We start from the raw sequence: 21,274 nt of genomic DNA, 5'->3' as shown, positions 1-21,274 counted from the left end.
CCTCAGTTTGAGGAATCAAATCCAAGCAAAGTAAATGACTAAAGTAGGCTCTTTTATTCTAGTCTGTACTTTTTCATTCCACTTATAGTTTTGTTTTGTTTTTTAGTACAGCTTTAGTTTTCTGTCTTATGCACAATACTTTGTGTGGAAATTGCCACTGAAATTGTCTTATGCACAATACTTTGTGTGGAAATTGCCTCTGAAATTGCCACTGATTTCCATGCAACTGTCCTGATACAGCAAATGCTGTGTGCATACTGGAACAGGTCCTGACTGTTACTGGAACTGACAGGTACTGGAACTCTGTCTGACAAGGCCATGCCAAAAGAAGTGCAGTCTCATATCTCAGATCCATGAAACCTACTGGGTGATCTTGGGCCCATTACCTACTCTGAATTGTAAGTACAAAAGGGCAGCAGTGTGGGATTCACAGGGCACATTATATACCACTCTGAACTCCTTGCAACTGAGAGTGGTTGGCCCTAGGTCCCAGAAGAGTTTTAATTTTCCTTGTGTACATGGCTTGCCATTAGCCACAAGGTGGTACTGTTAGCTCATCTTTTTGGTTGTAGCAAGAAACTTATTGCAGCTGACTGTGGGTTACAGTTTTGTATCAGTAAATTTGCTTTTTGTTCCATGGCAACTGCATGGTTGGCAGGTGGGGGTGGAGTGGATTTCTTGCCTTTCATTGGTGTACATAAAAACAGAAAGAAAAAGCAAAGACATGCAGCCCAAATTATGCTGCAGCAGTCAGGCAACTGTGCCTTGGCAATCATCACACAGCTTTCCCACTGGAGGAGCATCAAGATGGGGTGCTAATCTGAGGGGTATTCCGCACAATGACCAATGTTGCTAAATGTTTGCAGTATGCAGAAACACTATATTTAATAGTGGAATTTCATCATTCCACACACCTTCAATTCTAGTGGAATATTGTAGTCCCAGTAGCGGTCTATTCATTCCCCACAGGTTTCCGGTCTTGCTGGAATCGCAACAAAGGAGGCGATATTTTTTCGCTCTTCTTCCCACCCCTGGCCATCAATCAAACAGAACAGCCAATGAACTGTTGTGTTTGTGCCCCCGAAAAGCCCCTTTCCCTTTAAAAACTGTTTGTTAAAAACCTGAAAACACCAGTAGCAACGAATATTTGTTCATTTAATGTCTCAGAAAGACCATTTCCACTGGCGTAGGAGCTGGCGCTTAATAGTTTACACGCTCTTCAAGTAAAAAAAATTACAGGCAGTGTCAAACAGGGGGCTGTGTTGTTCTCGGAAAATTTAAGGAAACTTGCAGAAGGGAGTTTTGTTTTACTGTTAAGCACTTCTGTGGTGGGGCTTCAGCCGATGAAGCCTCACTTATTCGTTGCTTTTGCAGTTTAAGGGGGGGGGGAAATGGCGATTGTGTATCCAGAAGCTCGGGGGCGAGAGCTAGGGAGGGACATTCTTTCTATTTTGAGAACACACATGTTTTTGCTGATGTGTTGCAGCTTGTGCTCAGAAGTGTAGCGTTTTTTTCAGGGGGAATCCACTTTTCTCGATTTCCACCTAAACACTATAAAATTCCGATTGTTGCTGGAGTTTGGCGGGAGTTTTGTGGTTTGTTTGCGACATCGTGCAGAACGTTAAATTAATAGTGTTTACAAAAGGTAAGACTTTGGCTACATTTAAGTTGTGCAGAATGGATCTGAGAGATCCCTGCGAGTGCTTCAGCTGCCCTATGTATCTGAGCCTGTTAAATACTCTCCACATTTCCCAGGGAAGGAGGAATATTTGTAGATTTTAGAAATTGTATACTAATTTGCAAATTGGGTCTGTAATGTTTCCATTCCTGAATTGCCTTCCCATACAGTAAACATTGTTGATTGTGGATGAGATATGCAACTCCTAGGTGACGGGAAGAGTCCTGAAGTCTATAGCAAAATGAAATGTTATTTTCTACAGCCTGCTGGCTGCTTTTAAATCCTAAAACGTAACTCTCGGTGTACTAGACAAAGTCGTGGAGGGGGGGGGATCTCGAGGGATACTGTGATAGGATATTGTGAGTCCCCAAAATTTTTTGGGAGTGTGTCGTAAGTCAGTAGCTTTTGGCTGGAAGCAACTAAATAGCAACGAGAATTTCAGGTATTGATACTTTTATTTCTAAGTTTCCTTTTCCGGTCAACTTCAAATGTCATATATTTTACTAAAACATCGCGGAACTCTTAAATGATACTTTTGTCAATGCGGGCTCTTTCGAATAAATATACTATTCGGTGGCTCGCTGAAAAGGGGAAAGCGGCACTTCGTGGGTCTGTGCAGGCAAGAGAAGTGGGAGTGGAGGCGGTGAGCAGTGCCCTAAACAAAGATGGCTACCGTGGAGCCAAGGGACTTCGAATCGGGTCACCTGTTGAAGCGGCAGGCAAATTGTCATTGGCTTCGAGCGAGCCTCTAGGCGTCAGCGTTGCCAATTACGGCCAATCCAGCCTTGGGGCTCGGGTGGCGGAGAGGAACGGGTTAATCCAGAGTCAAGGGCGGATTGGTCCCTCTTTCGAACGCGGCGGAGTCCGACTGCCGGGCCTTGTTACTCTCTTCGGCTCCTCCCCTCAGCTGCCCGGCATGGAGGGCCGGGGGGCCGGCTGGAGGGACGACGAGAGACCCTGCGCAGGAGAGGAGGTGGCGGAGGGAGCGCGAGGCGAGGCGGCGGCGGCGGCCGTTGCGGGGGCCGGGGGGGCGGCGCCGGAGTCGGACTGGTCCTTCATCGACTGCGACATGGAGGCGGTGTCGCTGCAGGATCTCCCCAGCGCGCTCATCGCCTGCAACCTGCCTCTGGGAGTCTTCTTCCTCGACGGCCCGTGCAGGGTGGGTGGCTCGGCGAGGCTTGGGAGGGGAGCGTTGATCCGCGCGGGCTGTCCGAAGGAAGGCAGCGGCTCCTTTTATGGAGTTGCCTCTCCGTAAGAATCGGTGTCCCGGGAGCCCCGTGGACGAGTGGCATGGTGGAGCAGTGGGCAGCAGCTATATGGTGCGTGCCTAGTTCGTGGTGCTGTTGGCGGGTTGAGGTTCCAGAATGGGCAGCCGTCTTCTGGAGTTGTGCAACCCGCGCCCGTCTTTTACATACGCGTTTTCGCTCTTGAAGCCTCTCGTTTAGCATCTAGGCTTACTAATAATGGCTGGTAGTTTTATTTGTGTGCTCTTAAAGCCAGAAATATCAGCCTCGAAACCTTTAAATGCACCTGCCCCTGCTCCTTGGTTGGACATTATACCATCCATTAGAAACCTCCTGGAGTAATTAATATTTTCTTGCTTTCTTGGTGTGGAATGAATGTATTAAAGGAGGACAGCTGGGCGGGACTATATGCCCAGGTTATCCTGACTATCCCAGGGCTGGCAGACCACTGTGGACTTTTTGTAAAAAAATTGTTCATACTGTGGAAGTGATGTGGACTTGCTCCGTTTGTCTGGGCCCTTGACCTGTATCGATGTTCCCTTAGCCTGAAGTAGTGAGAACACAGAGACGGGACAGAACATATCTGTTAGTTTAATATTAGTTTTTGTACACTCTGTCCAAAGCAAGTAGAGTGGACACAGCCGTTTGGGATTCTGATGTAAATTATAGACTGGTTATTGTTCGTGAGTCATTGTGTCCTCCAGAGCATCGTCTCCTGCGTGTGACTTATCATTTGGCCATCAGTCCTGGCAGATGAAGAGGCAGTTGTGTTGCATTTGAAAGACGCACTTAGATTCTCATTTCTTTAGGATCCATGGAAACAAAAAGCTGCAATGATGATGTCTCGGGTGTGAGATGCTACTAAGTAATGAGCACATCGGTGGTGTTATATACATAAGGATAGAACACATGCATGCTAATGGGGACAAGTGCTTCTTCATTCTTGTTTCCGTGTGCACAGTGCAACCAGTGTTTCTCTCTCTGCAACTGGATACTAGTTTGACCCACAAAGGGAAAATTGTGATGCCTAAAGCGCCTTAAAGTAAACTTGTTTTGCTTTTAGTCCTTTGATGTCCAGGTTCTTATTTCTGCAGCAGAAGCATAAACTGTATGGGCAAATTTACTAACACTTTTAAAAGGTAAAATAATGGTAATATATTTCTAGATATGAAGAGTTGTTGTAACATCTATCTTTTCAGTCTTTTCAATAATAATTTGGAGTTGCCATAACAGCTTTCTTATTAAACAACTTATTAGATTTCACAAGTACCCCTAATAACACAAATCTCTATTTTCAAAAATGTATTCTGTGCTGTTTTACTTTAAATTTTAATTAAAAAATCTGACCCCCTTAAATGACCTCATTATCTATAAAAGCTTTGTCAAAGGTTACATAAAACTATTGAAAGTTTAATTGCAGTCAGTTATAGAAACTGATTTAGGTGATCAGTTTGTAATGCAGATTTTACATGAGGGAGTCATACACAAATTTATAATTATTTATTTTATGATTTTGTTGTTGGAAAAATTCTTCCCTATCTAGTGTATCCCTTTAAGTTGGTAGCTGTGTTGTTCTGAAGTAACACAACCAAAATAGCACCTTTAAGACCTACAAAGATTTATTCGTGTGAGCTTCCTAGTGCATGCACTCTCCCTCAGACTATCATAACTGTATCATAACAACCATTATAACTGTGGAGGTATGACAAAAGCAAATAGTGGCAGATAGTAAACTGTATCATAATATCCAAATTAAGCCATAAAATTTGTTGCTAAAACAGCTAATCAGTCCGAGTTCAGTTGTAGTTCACAAAAACATTGGAGAAATAAAACTGTCCACAATAGTAATTAATGCTAGACACTTTCCCAGTTGTGAAAAGAAATAATTAAAAGAGACTAGTTACTGGCCCCATCCGTCTCCACCCAAGCCTTGAAGCATCCCTGCAAGTGACAAGCTGTGCTGACAAGTATCTTGTCCTGAGACCAGAGAGTTAATTCAAAATTACATTACATATTACTAACATCACATTGCAGTCAAATTATCCCAAATAAAATGAATTTAAAAGAAGAGGAGATTGTAAAAAATCTGGATACAAGAGTTGAATGAGGTTAACATGCATAGTGAGATAAAAAATCTATGTCCTTGTTCAGTCCTGGGTTTGCCATTGTTCTGAGTGTTGTTGTTGAATACTTATACTTGCGTGGCAAGTGGTTGTGCCTGCCAGTGTCTATTATCAACAGTGGTGAGTAGAGAGAAACAATTTTTGAAAATGTACCAAAGAAACCAGAAATTTTGGGGAAGGATGAAACATGCAAAGCTTTTTTCCCTATCAAACCATAATTGAAAGCTAAATCAGGATTTATAGCTTAGTATCTAAAATTGTGCTACATAGTATATTTATGGGAACCGAAGTAGAGTTACCCTGGTTTCGGGGAACTTTGAAAGGTAACTTCTATGTAGGATGGCACTGTACATTTTCATTTTCAACAAGTATATTTGTGAATATATCCAGCTCCTACAAGCCATATGTTTCGGTTCTGCAAACAGCCCTAACCCGTGGGAACTCTTAGCATGATCCCACCTCGGTTGCTTGGTGATGACGCTGGTGTCTACTGAACTGGCTGGGGCTGCGCCATTTCCTGATGCCTCTTGTGAAGTAGCCATGTCCTTGCCCTCCACATGGCAGTTTCAGATGTAGGGAGTCACTGATCAAAGTAGACCCCCAAAATTGTATCCTTGAGATTTATCATGATCTAATTTGATTGTCTTTGATTGTCTTATCTGACAGTTTTTATGCTGCATATCTGTTTCTAAGCACAAATCAAAATGCTGGTTCTCTTACCTTTAAGGCCCTAATTGGCTTAAGGCCAGGTTATTTGAAGACTTAGCTCATCCTTTCTTGTCCAGCCTGCCAATTAAGATCTGTCTATCAAGCTCTGCTCACCATGCAGACGTGTGCCACAGGTGGGTGCCAACCAGAGACAGGGCTGTTTCAGTAGTAGCACCTTACCTATGGAATATCATCCCCCACTTGAGGCTCTTCTGATGCCAACGCTACTCTCTTTTAGCTGCTAATTTAAAACATTGCTCCTTACCAAACTTTTAATTATGGCGTTTATCTTCTAACACCAGTTTTATAGAGTGGTTTTAGCCTGAAAACTGTAAACTTTGTTTTAAGTTGTTCAGTGCTTTTTTATTTTATGCAGTTTCTGGACATTCAGTGCTGAATTTTAATATATTTTAATCTTTTTTATTGTGCTTTATTCTGTGAGGTATCTTGGGAAGGTTTTCCATTCTTTATTGATTTTACTCTAACCCTAACCCTCAGAATATTGCTACACTCCTGCCAACAACCTGCAACACTTGCGGAAAAGACCTGTGCGTTCTAAATGTAGCGGCTGCAACAAAGTCCCCCCCCCCCCGGCGCTCTCCTCCGAACTTCCGGCGAAGCGATTGCCATTTTTTTTCCTTGGAGCGAGCGGGGAAAGCAACGAACCAGAGAGGCTTCTCTGGCTACAGTCCCTCCACAGAAGTGTTTTAAAGCTCCCCTAAGTCCCCAAGCACAACACAGCCCCCTGTTTGCAAGTTCCCTTTGTTTTTGGCCGAAAATCACGCCTGTGCGGGGGGGGGGAGGTTCACTCGGAGCATGGTAACGATGAATCGCCAGCTCACACGCCTGCTAGATGGGTCTCTACGTTAGGAAGAATCAAGGCATATTTGTTGCAACGTGTGTGTTATTTTTTTTTAACCTGTGCTTAAAGGGAATGGGGCTTTTGGGGAGCATGATAACAACTGCCCATTGGCTGATCGTTTGATTGATGGCCAGGGGTGGGAACAAGCACAGAAAAAATTGCTTCCTTTCTAGCGATTTTTGCGAAACCAGAAACCTGTGGGGAACTAATGAAACGCTACTGGATTCCACTACAAATGCAAGTATGCGGAACGCCAAGTTTCCACTATTTAAAATAGCGTTTCCGCTTTGTGAAACCAATTAGCAACATTGGTCCTTGTGCGGAAAGGCCCTGGGAGTGGAGCCTGAGGAGGGTGGAGTTTGGTGTAAGTAGCTCAGCAGAGATGTGATGCCATATAGTCTGCCTCTGCCCTTTGAAACTGCCATTTTCTGTTCCATGTAAACTGACAGGCAGTTGTGATTCTGAGAGAACTCCAACTCCTGCTTGGAGGTTGGCAACCCTAAATATAAATGACATGGCACATATAATAATGCAATAATTCAAAGATGCCTAAAATTTTCAGATGTTGTTAGAATCCTCTTCACTTTATTAAATGTGCCCTTCTGAACTCTTTACTACATACCTATTTTCTCTGTAAAAATGCTGCTTTATTATCATTAGCTGTCACATATATTTAGAAATGAAATCTTGCCAGAATCAGCCACAAGGGGGTGCAGTAGCATCACAGTTCTTTCTGCCTTTTCTTGAAACAGGTGGATTTTAAAACTCCGCTTATACCAAATTTAACATTTTGCTATGGCTGAATTTCCCCTCCATAGATATGTATAAACAAAGAAACCTTTTCTCACTCCAATCTCAAGCAGTGAAGAGTAGCATGGGGGGGGGGGGACAATTGTTTTTGCTAAAGACAGGTGGTGTATTCATCCAGCTTACCTCTAGAGCAGGTCTTCTCAACCCTGTGGTTTCCTGATGGCCCTGGAAGGGCTTCCCAGATGAGTGGGAGTTAATTTTTAATTTATTTTTTAAACATCAGGTGATAGGATCACATATAATCATTTTGACCTCCCTCCCCCTCCCAAAATGGCCAGTGATGGGCTTGGAGGAAATGGGAAGGGGAGGGGCCCCATGTATTCTGTACAACTGCGCCACTTCTGGGGTTCCTTGAAGCCTGAAGAATGTTTCAGTGGTTTCTCAATGGTAAAAATGTAGGGAAAAGCTGCTCTAGAGATTGACCAGGTAGGACAGCTTTCCTTTAAACAGCAACCCCCAAGGTCATTAGGCATAAGGTTTCAAAAGAAGAATTTATATTTTGGGAATCATCTGTTCAGATCTAGCATTCCCCTTGCATTTCTGTCATGTTATCAGATAACTAACAGGAGTTTTCAGAAAGTATTAGCTAATGAAACAACGCCATATATAATGCACAACTTCCAGTGTAGTTGTGTTTCAGTGCTATCCTAATAGCAGTCACTGGATTTAAAATGGTGTAACTCTATTTAGAATGGCAGTGTTAGTGTTGTGACAACTTAAAATACAAGTATATTGTTGCTCAAGGTTTTTGGAGATTAGACTGAGCCAAGTGTTCATTACATCAGATTCAGGTACGGTACATACCTGTAGAAGTGGGCCCTAGCCTTTACAGTGTCATTCCACAATAAATGTATCAGTCACCATGATATTGTTTTAATGTACAAATCTGAAGAATTCTGTGGTAATATTGTTTTACAAATGAAGAACGGATGTAGCAAGAGGCTTTATGCATTGGTAGTTAAACAGTTTCTTTAAAATATATTTTGCTTGAAAATTTTAAGACAATAAGATAAAAGTTCAGAAAAAGAGAACTGATAAAAAGAAAAAGAATGAAAAATAAAGTTAAATGATAATTAAACTTTTCAGTTTCTCAATAACAAAAACATACAATTACCAAGTAGCCCAAACTAATAAACTAATATTATTTATGTATACTAAAATTATTGCAAAGTTATAATGATCTTTGTTCTCTAAAATTCTCTCCGTTATCATCAGATCCAATCTAAGAAAATATTTTCTTTTTTTCCTTAGTCCTCAAAACCTCAAAATACAAAATCTTGTATTCCTTTCATGCAAAAAGTCAATGAGCTTCCAGTTTACAATGAGTGGAGTTATTATCTTTTATCAAAGAAGTTAGTTTAGCCATCTCTGCAAGTTTCAGACATCTTAAACAGCTAGTCCTCTACTGTAGGAATTTTCAGAGTTTTCCAGTTCTGAGCATATAGCTGTTATATTTATATATGGCTATTTTCAAGCTGTTTATCAGTCCTTCCAAAAAAGTTTCTGATCCCATTTACAGATTTTTTAAAATCTTATACACTGATGAATGTATTTATATCCCCCCCCTGGCTTTATTACAAATGTGATAAAATATCCCGTCATGTTGATACATTTCCAGCACTTAGGAGTGTTTTTATACATCTTATCCAATTTATCTACTTTACATAATTTGCTAGGGCAGTGTTCCCCAATCCCCGGGCCGCAGCGCAGCGCTCACTACTCCGGGAGCGATTGGCCACTTCAGCAGCCGAATTGCTCAAGCCTAGGGGAGAGGGAGGCCCGGGGAATGGGGAGAGAAGAGGGAGAGTGGTGTTCGCCGCGAGGTGCTCGCCGGCGGACACAAACGTGCAGGCACAGCAGCTCCACGCCTACGTGTTTGCACCCGCTGGTGAGCACTGGCCAGCGAGCGCCACTCTCCCTTTCCCCCCCCCTGCTCCCCAGGCCTCCCTCTCCCTCACCGGTCCCTGGCCTGAAAAAGATTGGGGACCACTGTGCTAGGGGATAAAGTGCATTGGCTACCAATTTGCTTCCAGATTAAGTTCAAGGTATTGGTTTTGACATTTCACATCTTACGCAGTTTAGGCCCTACTTCCCTACAGGACTGTCTGCCTCCTTAGGCCCCCACTGCAGGGCACTACGCTCTGTGGGTATGAATCTGCTAAGGGTTCCAGGGCCCCGGGAGGCAGGCTTGGCCTCAACTAAGGCCAGGGCATTTTTGGGCCTGACCCCTACCTGGTGGAATGAGCCCCCAGATGAGATGCAGGCCCTGTTGGAAATCTCTGAGTTCTACAGGACCTGCAAAATGGAGCCTCTGGGTATGTGATCAGGTCTCCCCCCCCACACACACACACACACACCTGCTCTTGTGCACGGTGCTAGACCGTACCGGGAGCTGTTTGTTAACTTACCTGCCAACCTAATTTCATTTCATTTGCACCAAGATTGATGCCTGGAGCATGGGGAGGGACCATAAATCTAAGCATAGATTTATTTTAATGAAGATCATTTTAAATTCCTGTTCTCTCATTCAGTCTGTAGGAGAGTATTCATGGACTGTCTTTTTCCTTGTCTTCGCACATTTGTTGTTGTTGTTGTTGTTAGGTGTGAAGTCGTGTCCGACCCATCGTGACCGCATGGAAAATGATCCTCCAGGCCTTCCTGTCCTCTACCATGCCTTGAAGTCCATTTATGTTTGCACCAACTGCTTCAGTGACTCCATCCAGCCACCTCATTCTCTGTCGTCCCCTTCTTCCTTTGCCCTCAATCGCTCCCAGCATTAGGCTCTTCTCCAGGGAGTCCTTCCTTCTCATGAGGTGGCCAAAGTATTTGAGTTTCATCTTCAAGATCTGGCCTTCTAAGGACCAGTCTGGGCTGATTTCCTCTAGGACTTACCGGTTGGCAGGGTGATGTCTCTGCTTTTTAGGATGCGGTCTAGATTTTCCATAGCTTTCCTCCCTAGGAGCAAGCGTCTTTTAATTTCTTTGCTGCAATCCCCAACTGCAGTGATCTTGGAGCCCAGGAAAATAAAATCTGTCACTATCTCCATTTCTTCCCCATCTATTTGCCAGGAATTGAGAGGGCCAGATGCCATGATCTTCGTTTTCTTGATGTTGAGTTTCAAGCCAACTTTTGCACTCTCCTCCTTGACCCGCATCAACAGGCTCTTTCGTTCCTCTTCACTTTCTGCCATTAGAGTGGTATCATCTGCATATCTGAGGTTGTTGATATTTCTCTCTGCAATCTTGATCCCAATTTGTGACTCATCTAACCCCGCCTTTCTCATGATGTGCTCCGCATACAAGTTAAATAGGCAAGGCGACAGTATACAGCCTTGCTGAACTCCTTTATCAATTTTGAACCAATCAGTGATTCCATGCCCGGTTCTCACTGTTGCTTATTGACCTGCATATAGGTTTCTCAAGAGATGGATAAGGTGCTCTGGTATTCCCATCTCTTTAAGAACTTGCCACAATGTGTTGTGCTACGCACAATCAAAGGCTTTAGCATAGTCAATGAAGCAGAAGTAAATATTCTTCTGGAACTCCCTAGCTTTCTCCATGATCCAGCATATGTTGGCAATTTCATCTCTAGTTCCTCTGCCTCTTTGAAATCTTGACTGTACTTCTGGAAGTTCTCGGTCCACATATTGCTGGAGCCTAGCTTGTAGGATTTTGAACATAACTTTGCTAACATGAGAAATGAGTGCAATGGTGCGGTAGTTTGAACATTCTTTGGCATTGCTCTTCTTTGGGATTGGAATGTAAACTGACCTTTTCCAATCCTGTGGCCACTGTTGAGTTTTCCAAATTTGCTGGCATATTGAGTGTAGCACTTTTACTGCTTCGTTTTTTAAGATTTTGAATAGTTCAACTGGAATGCTGTCACCTCCACTAGCTTTATTATTGCTCAGACGTCCTAAGGCCCATTTGACTTCACATTCCAGGATGTCTGGCTCCAGTTCAGTGATTACCCCATCGTGGTTTTCAGAGATGTTCTACTGTATAATTTTGCCACCTTTTTAAAATCTCTTCTGCTTCTGTTGTGTTTATCACAGCGATCCCCAACCTTCTTCTGGTCGAGGACCGCCTCCGGGGGTTGGGGAGAACCGGTGGCCCAGGCGTCGCGCGTAAACGCGCATGCACGTTTTCACCAGCAGTGGGCGCAAATGCGCATGCGTAGCAGCTCCGCGCATGTGCGTTTGCATCGCTGGCATGCCGACGGCTGCGCCTGCCTGTTCCCCCCTCTCAGCGAGCAGCTAGCCAGGCTGTGAGCGAAGCGGCCGCTTCGCTCATGGCCTGGCAAGCATCTCGCTGCGGAGGGGAGGAAAGTGCAGCCGGCGGCGGCCTGGTACTGTGGCCTTCGTGGCCCGGTACCGGGCCGAGGACTGGGAATTGAGGACCCCTGCTTTATCATACCCATCTTTGCATGTTCTCTTCATATTTTTTTGAAGAGATCTCTGGTCCTCCCCATTCTATTGTTTTCTTCTATTTGTTTGCACTGTTCATTTAAGAAGTCATTCTTATCTCTTCTAGGTATTCTCTGGAATTCAGCATTCAGTTGGGTTTATCTTTCTCTTTCTCCCTTGCCTTTCACTTCCCTTCTCTTCTCAGCTATTTGTAAAGCTTCCTCAGACAGCCATTTTGCTTTCTTGCATTTCTTTTTATTTGGGATTGTTTTAGTTGCTACCTCTTGTACAATGTTGCGAACCTCCATCCATAGTTCTTCAGGCACTCTATCAGATCTAATTACTTAAAACCTATTTCTCTATCATTGGCTGCAGAGCAAATAGTCAATCTGATTTCTGTGTTGACCATCTGATGTTGTCCATGTGTAGAGTTGTCTTTTGGGTTGTTGGAAAAGAGTGTTTGCTATGACTATTGTATTCTCTTGACAAAATACTACCAGCTTGAGCTCTGCTTCATTTTGTACTCCAAGGACAACCTTGCCTGTTATCCCGGTAATCTTTTTGCTTCGTACTTTAGCATTCCAATTCCCCATGATGATAAGCAAGTCATTTTTTGGTGTTGCTTCTAGAACTGGTCAACTTCATTCTCTTCAGCAACAGTGGTTGGGGCATAGACCTGGATTACTGTGATGTTGAATGATAAAATCAGAGGCCAGTAGCACCTTTAAGACCAACGAAGATTTATTCAAGGTGTGAGCTTTCGAGTGCAAGCACCCTTCGTCTGACTATGATCTTCTTACATGGCAGGGAATATATAGCAAAAATCAATTGTTACATCTGTGTCACAACCAAATACAGCCAATAATAATTCTTTGTCAAAACAGCCAATCAATCTCCTATTCAGTGTACTTTACAGAGAAATGTTGTGATGTTGAATGGTTTGCCTTGGATTCGACCTGAGATCATTCTGTCATTTTGGGGATTGTATCCCAAGACTGCTTTTCCTACTCTTTTATTGATTATGAAGGCTACTCCATTTCTTTTGAGAGTCTTGCCCACAGTAGTATACCTGATGGTCGTCTGAATTAAATTCACCCATTCCTGTCCATTTTAGTTTACTAATTCCTAAAATGTCGATGTTCAGTCTTGTCATCTCTTGTTTGACCACTTCCAGCTTGCCTTCATTCATGGATCTGATGTTCCAGGTTCCTATGGAATAAAAGTCTTTACAGCATCGGACTTTTCGCCACCAGCTCCCTCCACAAAGTCCTTGTGGCTTTGGCCCAGTCACTTCATTCATTCTGGTGCTACTCGTACTAGCCATCTGCTCATCCCCAGTAACATATTGGATACCTTCCGACCTGAGGGGCTCATCTTCCGGTGTCATATCGTTTTGCCTTTTGAACCTGTCCATAGAGTTTTCATGGCAAGGGTACTGGAGTTGTTTGCCATTTCCTTCTCCAGTGGATCACCTTTTGTCAGCTATGACCTGTCTGTTTTGGGTGGCGCTTCGCCACAACAAGGCAGTGATCCTTGAAGGGGTTTTCGCACATATGCATATACAAAAAATTTACCTATTATACTATTCAAGAATTAGCTGCAAAATCTCTTTACAACTGTGGATTTATAAAAAGTTGTGTCTCATATGCTTTGGGGGAAGGGTTGCTTTTCCTTCTGACTTGAGGGATGCTAGATGACTAGAAGATATTTTATTGTCCAGTTGAAGGAAGAAACTTGCTTGGCTTCCATAAATAATTTCTACAGAATCTGTGGGAGTTTTAAAGCCATGGGAAAATGTTTTTCAGGGGTTCTTAGAGTTGGATGAAATATCTGCAATATTTAGATTTTTTGTTAAATAAGTTGGGATCTTAGGACTTCCTTCTGCTCAATGAGGAACTGTATGAAAGCAACTGTTTTAAATACTGGCATGCAAACTAGTATTTGGCACTTTTAATCACAGATATCTGTTTGAAGGCTGATTTAAGAATAGCCTTTCATACTTTTCACAGTCCCTCCCCCTTTTTTCTTTCTTTTGAGGTATAAGAGTATTATGTTTGTGATTTACATTTTAGAATATTTTTTTACCAATGTGAGTGTTCGAATATAATCAATGTCACCTTCTGCAATAATAGTTCTTTAATGATTCTGTAACGGTGTATTTGGAGAAGTGACCTGCTAAAAATCCAGAGGGTGGGATTCATGAAAACTAAAAATAAATAGAGCAGCTTGGAACTGCTTATAGCAAAGTAACGGGCAGGCAGTGAAGATGCTGATTATAAGCTTGTCATTTGGTAATCATGAGGGCGTTCCCCTCTTGCATGTGTGAGTGAGATGGACTTTTGTTTCCACATACTTTGCACATTTGTGGAGAGATCAGGATGCTGTCAAATGAAGGGCTATGGATAGGTGAAGAGATCTAAGAAACCTGACATTAATCATTTAATGTAACTAGCATTCTTTTACTTTAAAAAACAACCATTTATATATATAGTTTTTGCATTTCACTTGCTTCAGATGTTCCTTAAAGTATTCAGGAAGTATTACATTAAAAGGTTGTTGTGCTGCCCTGTATTGGGTAGCCTTGATCTCTGGAGGAACAGAGCATTTCTGGTGACTTTTAAATCTGATTAATAATTTTTAAAAATGGCAGTGCTGTGTGTGGAATATTGAAGTTATAAACTTTTTCTGGTTGCTGTGGACTGGGCAGGAGAATCTCAAGCCTTGAAAAGGACAATAGTGCTAATAATGAATAGGGAAAAAGATACATTGTGTGCATGCTGAATGGTTTAAGTCAGTTTTTACACTGAGTCGATTGTTCAGTTCTTTTTACTCAGCCAGTCAGTGACCTGATGGACTGTTTTAAAAGATAACACCATCACCAAACAATTCCTTTGTCCATTTTTTCTGTTAATTATCTAAAAATGGCAGGAACAAACAAGATATGAAAAACCTGAACATTAGAACTGGTAAAAATCTCCATCTTTGGAACCCTTAGGAGGTGGTGGGTTCTCCATCTTTGGAAATTTTTAAACAGAGGCTTGGATAGTCATCTGACAGAGGCTGATTCTGTGAAGTTTCAAGGAGGTGGCAGGTTACAGTGGATGAGCAATAGGGTTGTGAGTGCCCTGCATAGTGCAGGGGGTTGGACTAGATGACCGAGGAGATCCCTTCCAACTGTATTATTCTATGATTCTGTGAAAATAAGTAATTGGTCAGGGGCATGTTGTTTTCTGAGAAATCTTCACTTTTAAAAGATGAGGAATCTGATTTATATACAAAACTAGAAAACAAGCCCACTGTACTCTAAATACAGCAGGCGCTAGCTGTTAGTCCTGCCCCCCCGCGGCGTGGCCTACCTGTCCGACCGGAGTCCGAGCGGGTCTGTGTGTGGGGGTGGTGGCTGCTGCCGGCGCCTCCGCCACCACCAGGAAGGCCAGACAGGTAATGCCGGGGGGCGGGCAAATGTGCGGAGAGTGGAAGGGGTGCAAATCGGGAGGCGCAAAGCGCCTCCCGATTAGTCAGTCCGGCGGCAAGGGACCAATTGCGAGCCGCGCTGCACCTGCTGATTGGCCCCTTCGATTGTCAGTCCGGGGGAAGGGGCCTATCGGCACCCTTCCTCATCCCGGACAGGGCCCACCCTCGGGGCCCTTACAGTTTTATTTAATCCGCTCCGCTAGGAGCGGTTAAAGAATAAGAGCTATGGGCAGTAATAGTGGAAGACTTCATTGCCTGGGAAGATTGTTAATATGGAGATCCTTGGATTCTCATGTTCCCCTTGGCTTAGAAATTAATCCCTTCTGGTTTAATGTCACCCTCATACTTCATTAAGCTTCAAGGCATAAACTGCTTTTGTTCTTTTTTAATTATTTAGCAGAAAATGAGAGAACCTGTCCCAGGCTATCAAAATCAGTTAATAATATATTTATATAATCTCTATTTTAATGATAAATGAAACAACCAGAATGGACTAGATTTTGTTCCGTTTTCAAAGTACACCTTTCATTGGTGGTTGTTTCCTCCTGTGATTTTGAAACTTATCCTAGAAGTTTTCAATATTTCAACCAACACCAAGTTGTAATCAAAATTCTGTGCATATAATACCAGCCTTCAGCTTGCAGGTATGGGGGAGCTTTATTTTTTCGTGTTGCTTTTTAAATTTTCTTCAAACTATCAGAAGTTCCAGGCTTCTGCCATATATTTTAGCAAACATTAGAAATGTGGATGTTAGGAATTTTTGTCTATGCTAATTGCTTGAATTGCCTGCTCTGGTTTCTGTCTGCCTTCTCTCCATTCATCTCAGCCTGGCTCCAGGAATGCGAATGAGTGTCCTTGGTCATCCTTGGTAATCATGAAGTTTGGGCTGTGTTTCCTGGGTTCTCACAGAAGGGGGATTGAATGTGGGGATATTTGCTAAACCCTTATTGCTTTGCCTCAGTTCTGACAAGGAATTGTTTAGGTTAACTCGTTTGCTTTCAATAAACTTGATCTGTTGCACCAAGTCAAAGATTTGTGTATTGGGCAATCTGCAGAAACTTTACACACACTATGGTTTGGATTCCTAGTTTAAAGAGAAGACAGGATATATTTGAACATAACAACAAGCAGGACTTTCTTAAAAAGGGAGATAAATTGATTTTTGACCTGTAGATAAATGTGTGTGTGTGTGGGGGGGGGTATACAGAGCATGAGGGATGTCCCTGTGCTCACATTTGAAGAACAAACCATTTTTAACACATAAATCATGCCAGATATGTGATTTAAAAAAAAATTTCTATATCCTCCACCTCCTGCCAATACATTCTTGTATGATTTTAATTCTTGAAACTGAACTATCCCAGAAATGGTATTGTAAAGACTGTTGCTTAGTGTGCTGCCCTAGCCTGGCACACGCAGGGTTAGTGCAAGGGCAAGCACAGTTACAAAGTCAAGCAAGTTCAAAGTGCGTACCAGAGAGTAGTCAAAAGTCCAGTCCGGGTCTTATCAGGAATTGCTAGTGGAGAACCGAAAGAGTTGTCGTTTATCTTTACCAAGGTCAAGCCGGGAATCTGTGGAGCATTCAATCAAAGCGTAGTCTAGTTGGGTGAAGCAGGGAGTCAGTCAAGCAGAGCTTCGCCGAAGCGTCGGGGAGCAGGAAACCAGTCAAGGCAACGGGTGGACATATGCACAAAGTTGCAGCCACACTGGGAAGCACCTTGGCTGTGCTTAAGAACAAGCTGAGCTGTCACACCAAGTGGCTGCACCTGGCACTCAGCCTTCCTCCGATGAATGAGCCCCACCTGAGCCCAACCTAGCCTGTTGCTGTAGTCTAAGCCGAGCACTTTGCCTGCGTGTTGCCAATGTTGTCCTCCTGCATTCCCTCCTGCGCTCTGGAGATGAGTCTGGGCTGTTCAGGGGTGTTGCTGCAGGCTGAGGTAATGCTGGCGTAGAAGGCATGGTGCTTGTCCGGCTGGGACCTGGTTGTGGCTCCCTATCGGGACTTGCCTCTCTAAGCAGCACCCTGCTGCTTTGCTCCAGCTCCTCCACTTCTTCCTCCGAGGGAGCTGGCAGAATGAGCTCAGGCCGTGGTGCAGAGGCACCCTCTGGAGACGGGGCCATGACACTTAGGCAACCTCAAGTGCTGTGTTGCAGAACACCTGTGTATAAACAAATTATTGGCTGCACTGCAGCTTGCTGATATCCTGAGTGCAGTATTGACATTGTTTTATCTTACTAGTAAGTAGATGAGAAGCATCTGTATGAAAAGCACTCTAGCACATATGAAAGTTCCCATCGACTGAGTATGCTTCTCCAAGATGTACTGCTTTGAAGAGAAACAAATACTTCTGGATATACTTACTAGAGAATTAATAGTGGGTGACAGGATTACTGTGCATCACGACATGCTTCTCTTTGCCTTTACTTTTGTTAATTCTGCTTTGCACAGAAGGTGGTGCCATACAAAGCATGTGGCCTGCACTGAAAAGCGAGTTGGGATTTTTGGAATGTCATCCAGTTTTTCTCTGTCTCTCACTGATAAACCTTCGGAGCGGATTAAATAAAGGAGTAAGGGGAAGGGCGGGCTCTGTCCAGGATAAAAACTCGGAGGGGCAAATCAGGAGCTGCAAAGCGGCTCCTGATTCGCCCCTCCGAGTGTCAATCCTGGACCAAGGAGGCAATGGGGAGGTGCGCAAAGCGCGCCTCCCCATTGCCTCCTTGGCCGCCATTGACTGCATGTCAATGCGGGGAAAGGGCCCTCCTTCTTTCCAGCTGCACACCCTCCCAACTTGCTGGGAAAGGAGCAGGGACGTGGCGGCCCTGCTCCTTTCCAGCCGCACACCCTACACACTTCGACGGAGACCTGGCAAGGAATCCCACGCCTCCCACGACTCCTTCCGCCTCCCAGCTACCTCCTGCCGACCTTCAGGACCCTGCCGCTACTGCCAGGATCAGGTCAGCCGCTGCCCCCGGTTCTACCCACCCCCTCCCCTAACTACCCCCCCCAACATTTCCCCCTTCGCCCTTCCTTCCCCGCACCCGGCAACACGCCGCCACGACCGACACTCCCCAACATCCAGGCCTCCTCCTTCGCCAACCACGCAAACACCCCCTGCTACAAGCACCCCCCAACCCACCGCGCTTCCCCGCAAAACCCTACCCCCCCCCACACACCATACTTCGGCCCGCCACCCGCCCACACGCACTAACACAACACCTCAATCACCCCCTCGAGGACTGGCCCGTTCTCCCCCGCAGCGCTCCGGCCCGCCCCGACGCTGCCGCCAGACTGTGCGGCTGGTGTACCTCCAACACATTGAACCACGCATGCGCCAAGTCCCGCGCATGCGTGGCTCCCTCCCCCCACCCACATGACCACCAGACACCACGCATGTGCCGGATCTAGAGCATGCGTGGTTCCCCTCCCACTCCCCCCAACCGCCCGCCAGCATCCCGCTGCCCACCGCCACCCAACCCGCCTGCCCTCAGCATCCATTCCAGCCCCGAACCTGAGGTTTCATCATCGATCGACCGCGCGCCCTTCTCCCGCCCTAACAACCTCCTTCCCGCGAGGCTTCTCGCCTCCCCAGCACCCTTCTCCGCGTCCCCAAAGCAGCCTCGCCGCGTCTGCCATGCGCCTAGGCTCTCCCCGTCCCTGGGACCATGCCCCATGTCCCGCACCCCTGCCTACTCGGACCCGGGAAGCCTTCCCCAGCCAGTGGTCGCTAGCGCCCATTTTATTTCCGATTAAAATGGGCTTTAGTTCTAGTGTTTTTATAAAGAAAGTTCTACAGGAAGTAGATGAGGAAAAAACATTGAAAATATGATGGGAAAAATAGGGACACTAGTAGTATCTGAAATCAGTCTTCACTGTTTAACTGTTCCATAAACATAGTTACATTCTTCAGAATTTACAGTTTAGTGGAATACTGGATGAAATTTGTATGAACCAATTATTCCATTGCATTTTGAATTACATATTTAGAAAGCACATATATTTTAAAATTCACAAACAGTCCAGAATCTGGTAAGTTGAAATATTGTTTATTTTCTTAAAGGTAACAAGTAAGGGTTTTTTTTTTTAACAATATAATATAGCTTTTGTGGAGGAGCAGTGTAAAAAGGGTTCTGTAGAGAAGAAACTGAAGAAGTATGCACTTATAACAATAGGTGACTGGAACTTGCATTTATAAAACTTAATATGGTTAACGGTACCTTAACCTGGAACAAGTCAGGAAGTGGTATTTTGCGTTAAAGATGATCATTTAAAAAACCTTTAATACCATCATCCAGATAATAATGAAAAAACGTATTTTGTGAGAGATGAGGCACCAGAGCTCCAAATTTGAAGCTTTCTGGAACAGCACTTGATAAGGTTATTACAGATATGAAAGAGAAGCAAAGGTCCATGCCAAAATTCATTAGGAAAAATGACAAAAGACCATACTCAAATTATTCTTTTCGTTCCAGTAGTTACTTCCCTAGGAACCGTCAGGACAGAAAAGACAATTGATCACAAGCTAGGCAGCAATTTCACAAGGGGGGCTTTTCCTCCAGATCAGCAAGGGCAGTCGCTCAGATAAAGAGGAAGAGTTGGTTCTTATATGCCACTTTTCTCTACCCAAAGGAGTCTCAAAGTGGCTTACAGTCGCCTTCCCTTTCCTCTCCCCACAACAGACACCCTGTGAGGTGGATGAGGCTGAGAGAGCATTGATATCACTGCTCAGTCAGAACAGCTTTATCAGCACAGAGGCAAGCCCAAGGTCACCCAGCTGGCTGCATGTGGGGGAGTGCAGAATCGAACCCAGCTTGCCAGATTAGAAGTTCGCACTCCTAACCACTACACCAAACTGGCTCTTGAGCAAAACAACAAGCCAGCCAAAGACGGACTACAACAGGGGTGGGGGGAAGGCTTTCTTGATTATAGATACTCAGTAAGGAATATTGTTCAAGAGGGCAATGAAAACCAGGGAGATGGGGATCCAGGCCATTTGGAGCAAGTCAGTCTCCCTGATATTTTTGGCGAGCCTATTGGATCTCATGGTCTTTTACCTAGAGACAGTGCAATGGGCATGTCTACATTCAGGACAAGTACAAGCCTTCTTAAGACCTCAGCTGCTGAGCATCATACAAGATGGACAAATCCTTGACACGGCAGTGAAGCAGAATCTCCAGTGTGGACGGTTATCCCCAACTTGACAGCGAGAAAAATGTTTTTTTCTACAGCAGGAGCTGGAGATCTTCACAGATGCCAGCCTTCTAGGATGGGGTGCCATTTCTCAGGGTAAGTTAGTTCAAGGAACATGGTCTAATGTCAATAAATCCCTTCCAAGAAACCCTTTGGAATTGAGAGCTGTATTCCTAGCTCTTCAGCGTCTGAACTATTAGAGGTAGGGCTTGGTCCCTTGGCCCCAGATCATCCTCGTCGCTCTCCTCTGTACCCTTTCCATTTTATCTACGTCCTTCTTGAAGTGAGGCCTCCAGAACTGCACACAGTACTCCAGGTGTGGTCTGACCAGTGCCGTATACAATGGGACTATGACATCTTGTGATTTTGATGTGATGCCCCTGTTGATACAGCCCAAAATGGCATTTGCCTTTTTTACCGCTGCATCACACTGCCTGCTCATATTTAGTTTACAATCCACAAGTACCCCAAGGTCTCATTCATACACTTATCTTTATTAAATTGCATCTTGTTCTCATTTGCCCATTTTTCCATTGTGTTCAGATCTCGTTGAACTCTGTCTCTTCCGGAGTATTTGCCAGTCCTCCCAATTTGGTGTCATCTGCAAACTTGATGAGTAGTCCCTCCACCCCCTCATCTAGATCATTAATAAATATGTTAAAAAGTACCGGACCAAGCACTGAAGTACCCCGCTATTCACCTCCCTCCAGTGTTATGAAACACCATTGACAACAACCAGTCTGATGAACCACCATTGACAACAAGTGATGTTCTTTTCAGCA

General features: G+C 44.3%; 1 protein-coding gene across 2 annotated transcripts in view; it reads left to right on the top strand.

The window, feature by feature from the left end:
* The first annotated feature begins 2,579 nt into the window (after positions 1-2,579).
* The window catches only part of RCAN1 (regulator of calcineurin 1), a 45,123-nt gene continuing 26,428 nt past the window's right edge, over positions 2,580-21,274 (top strand). Inside the window, exon 1 of one of the 2 annotated variants that reach the window (XM_077342631.1) lies at positions 2,580-2,837. In XM_077342631.1, coding sequence (XP_077198746.1) covers positions 2,595-2,837 — 243 coding nt within the window. In that variant the 5' untranslated portion in view covers positions 2,580-2,594. Of the gene's footprint in view, positions 2,838-2,898; positions 2,998-21,274 lie in introns of those variants that run through there. The other variant, XM_077342633.1, reaches the window with a different exon arrangement.

The sequence above is a fragment of the Paroedura picta genome, chromosome 6 (assembly GCF_049243985.1).
Source record: "Paroedura picta isolate Pp20150507F chromosome 6, Ppicta_v3.0, whole genome shotgun sequence".
NCBI lineage: Eukaryota > Metazoa > Chordata > Lepidosauria > Squamata > Gekkonidae > Paroedura > Paroedura picta.
Note: the sequence above shows the minus strand (reverse complement) of the source record. Positions and strands in the feature narration are given on the sequence as shown.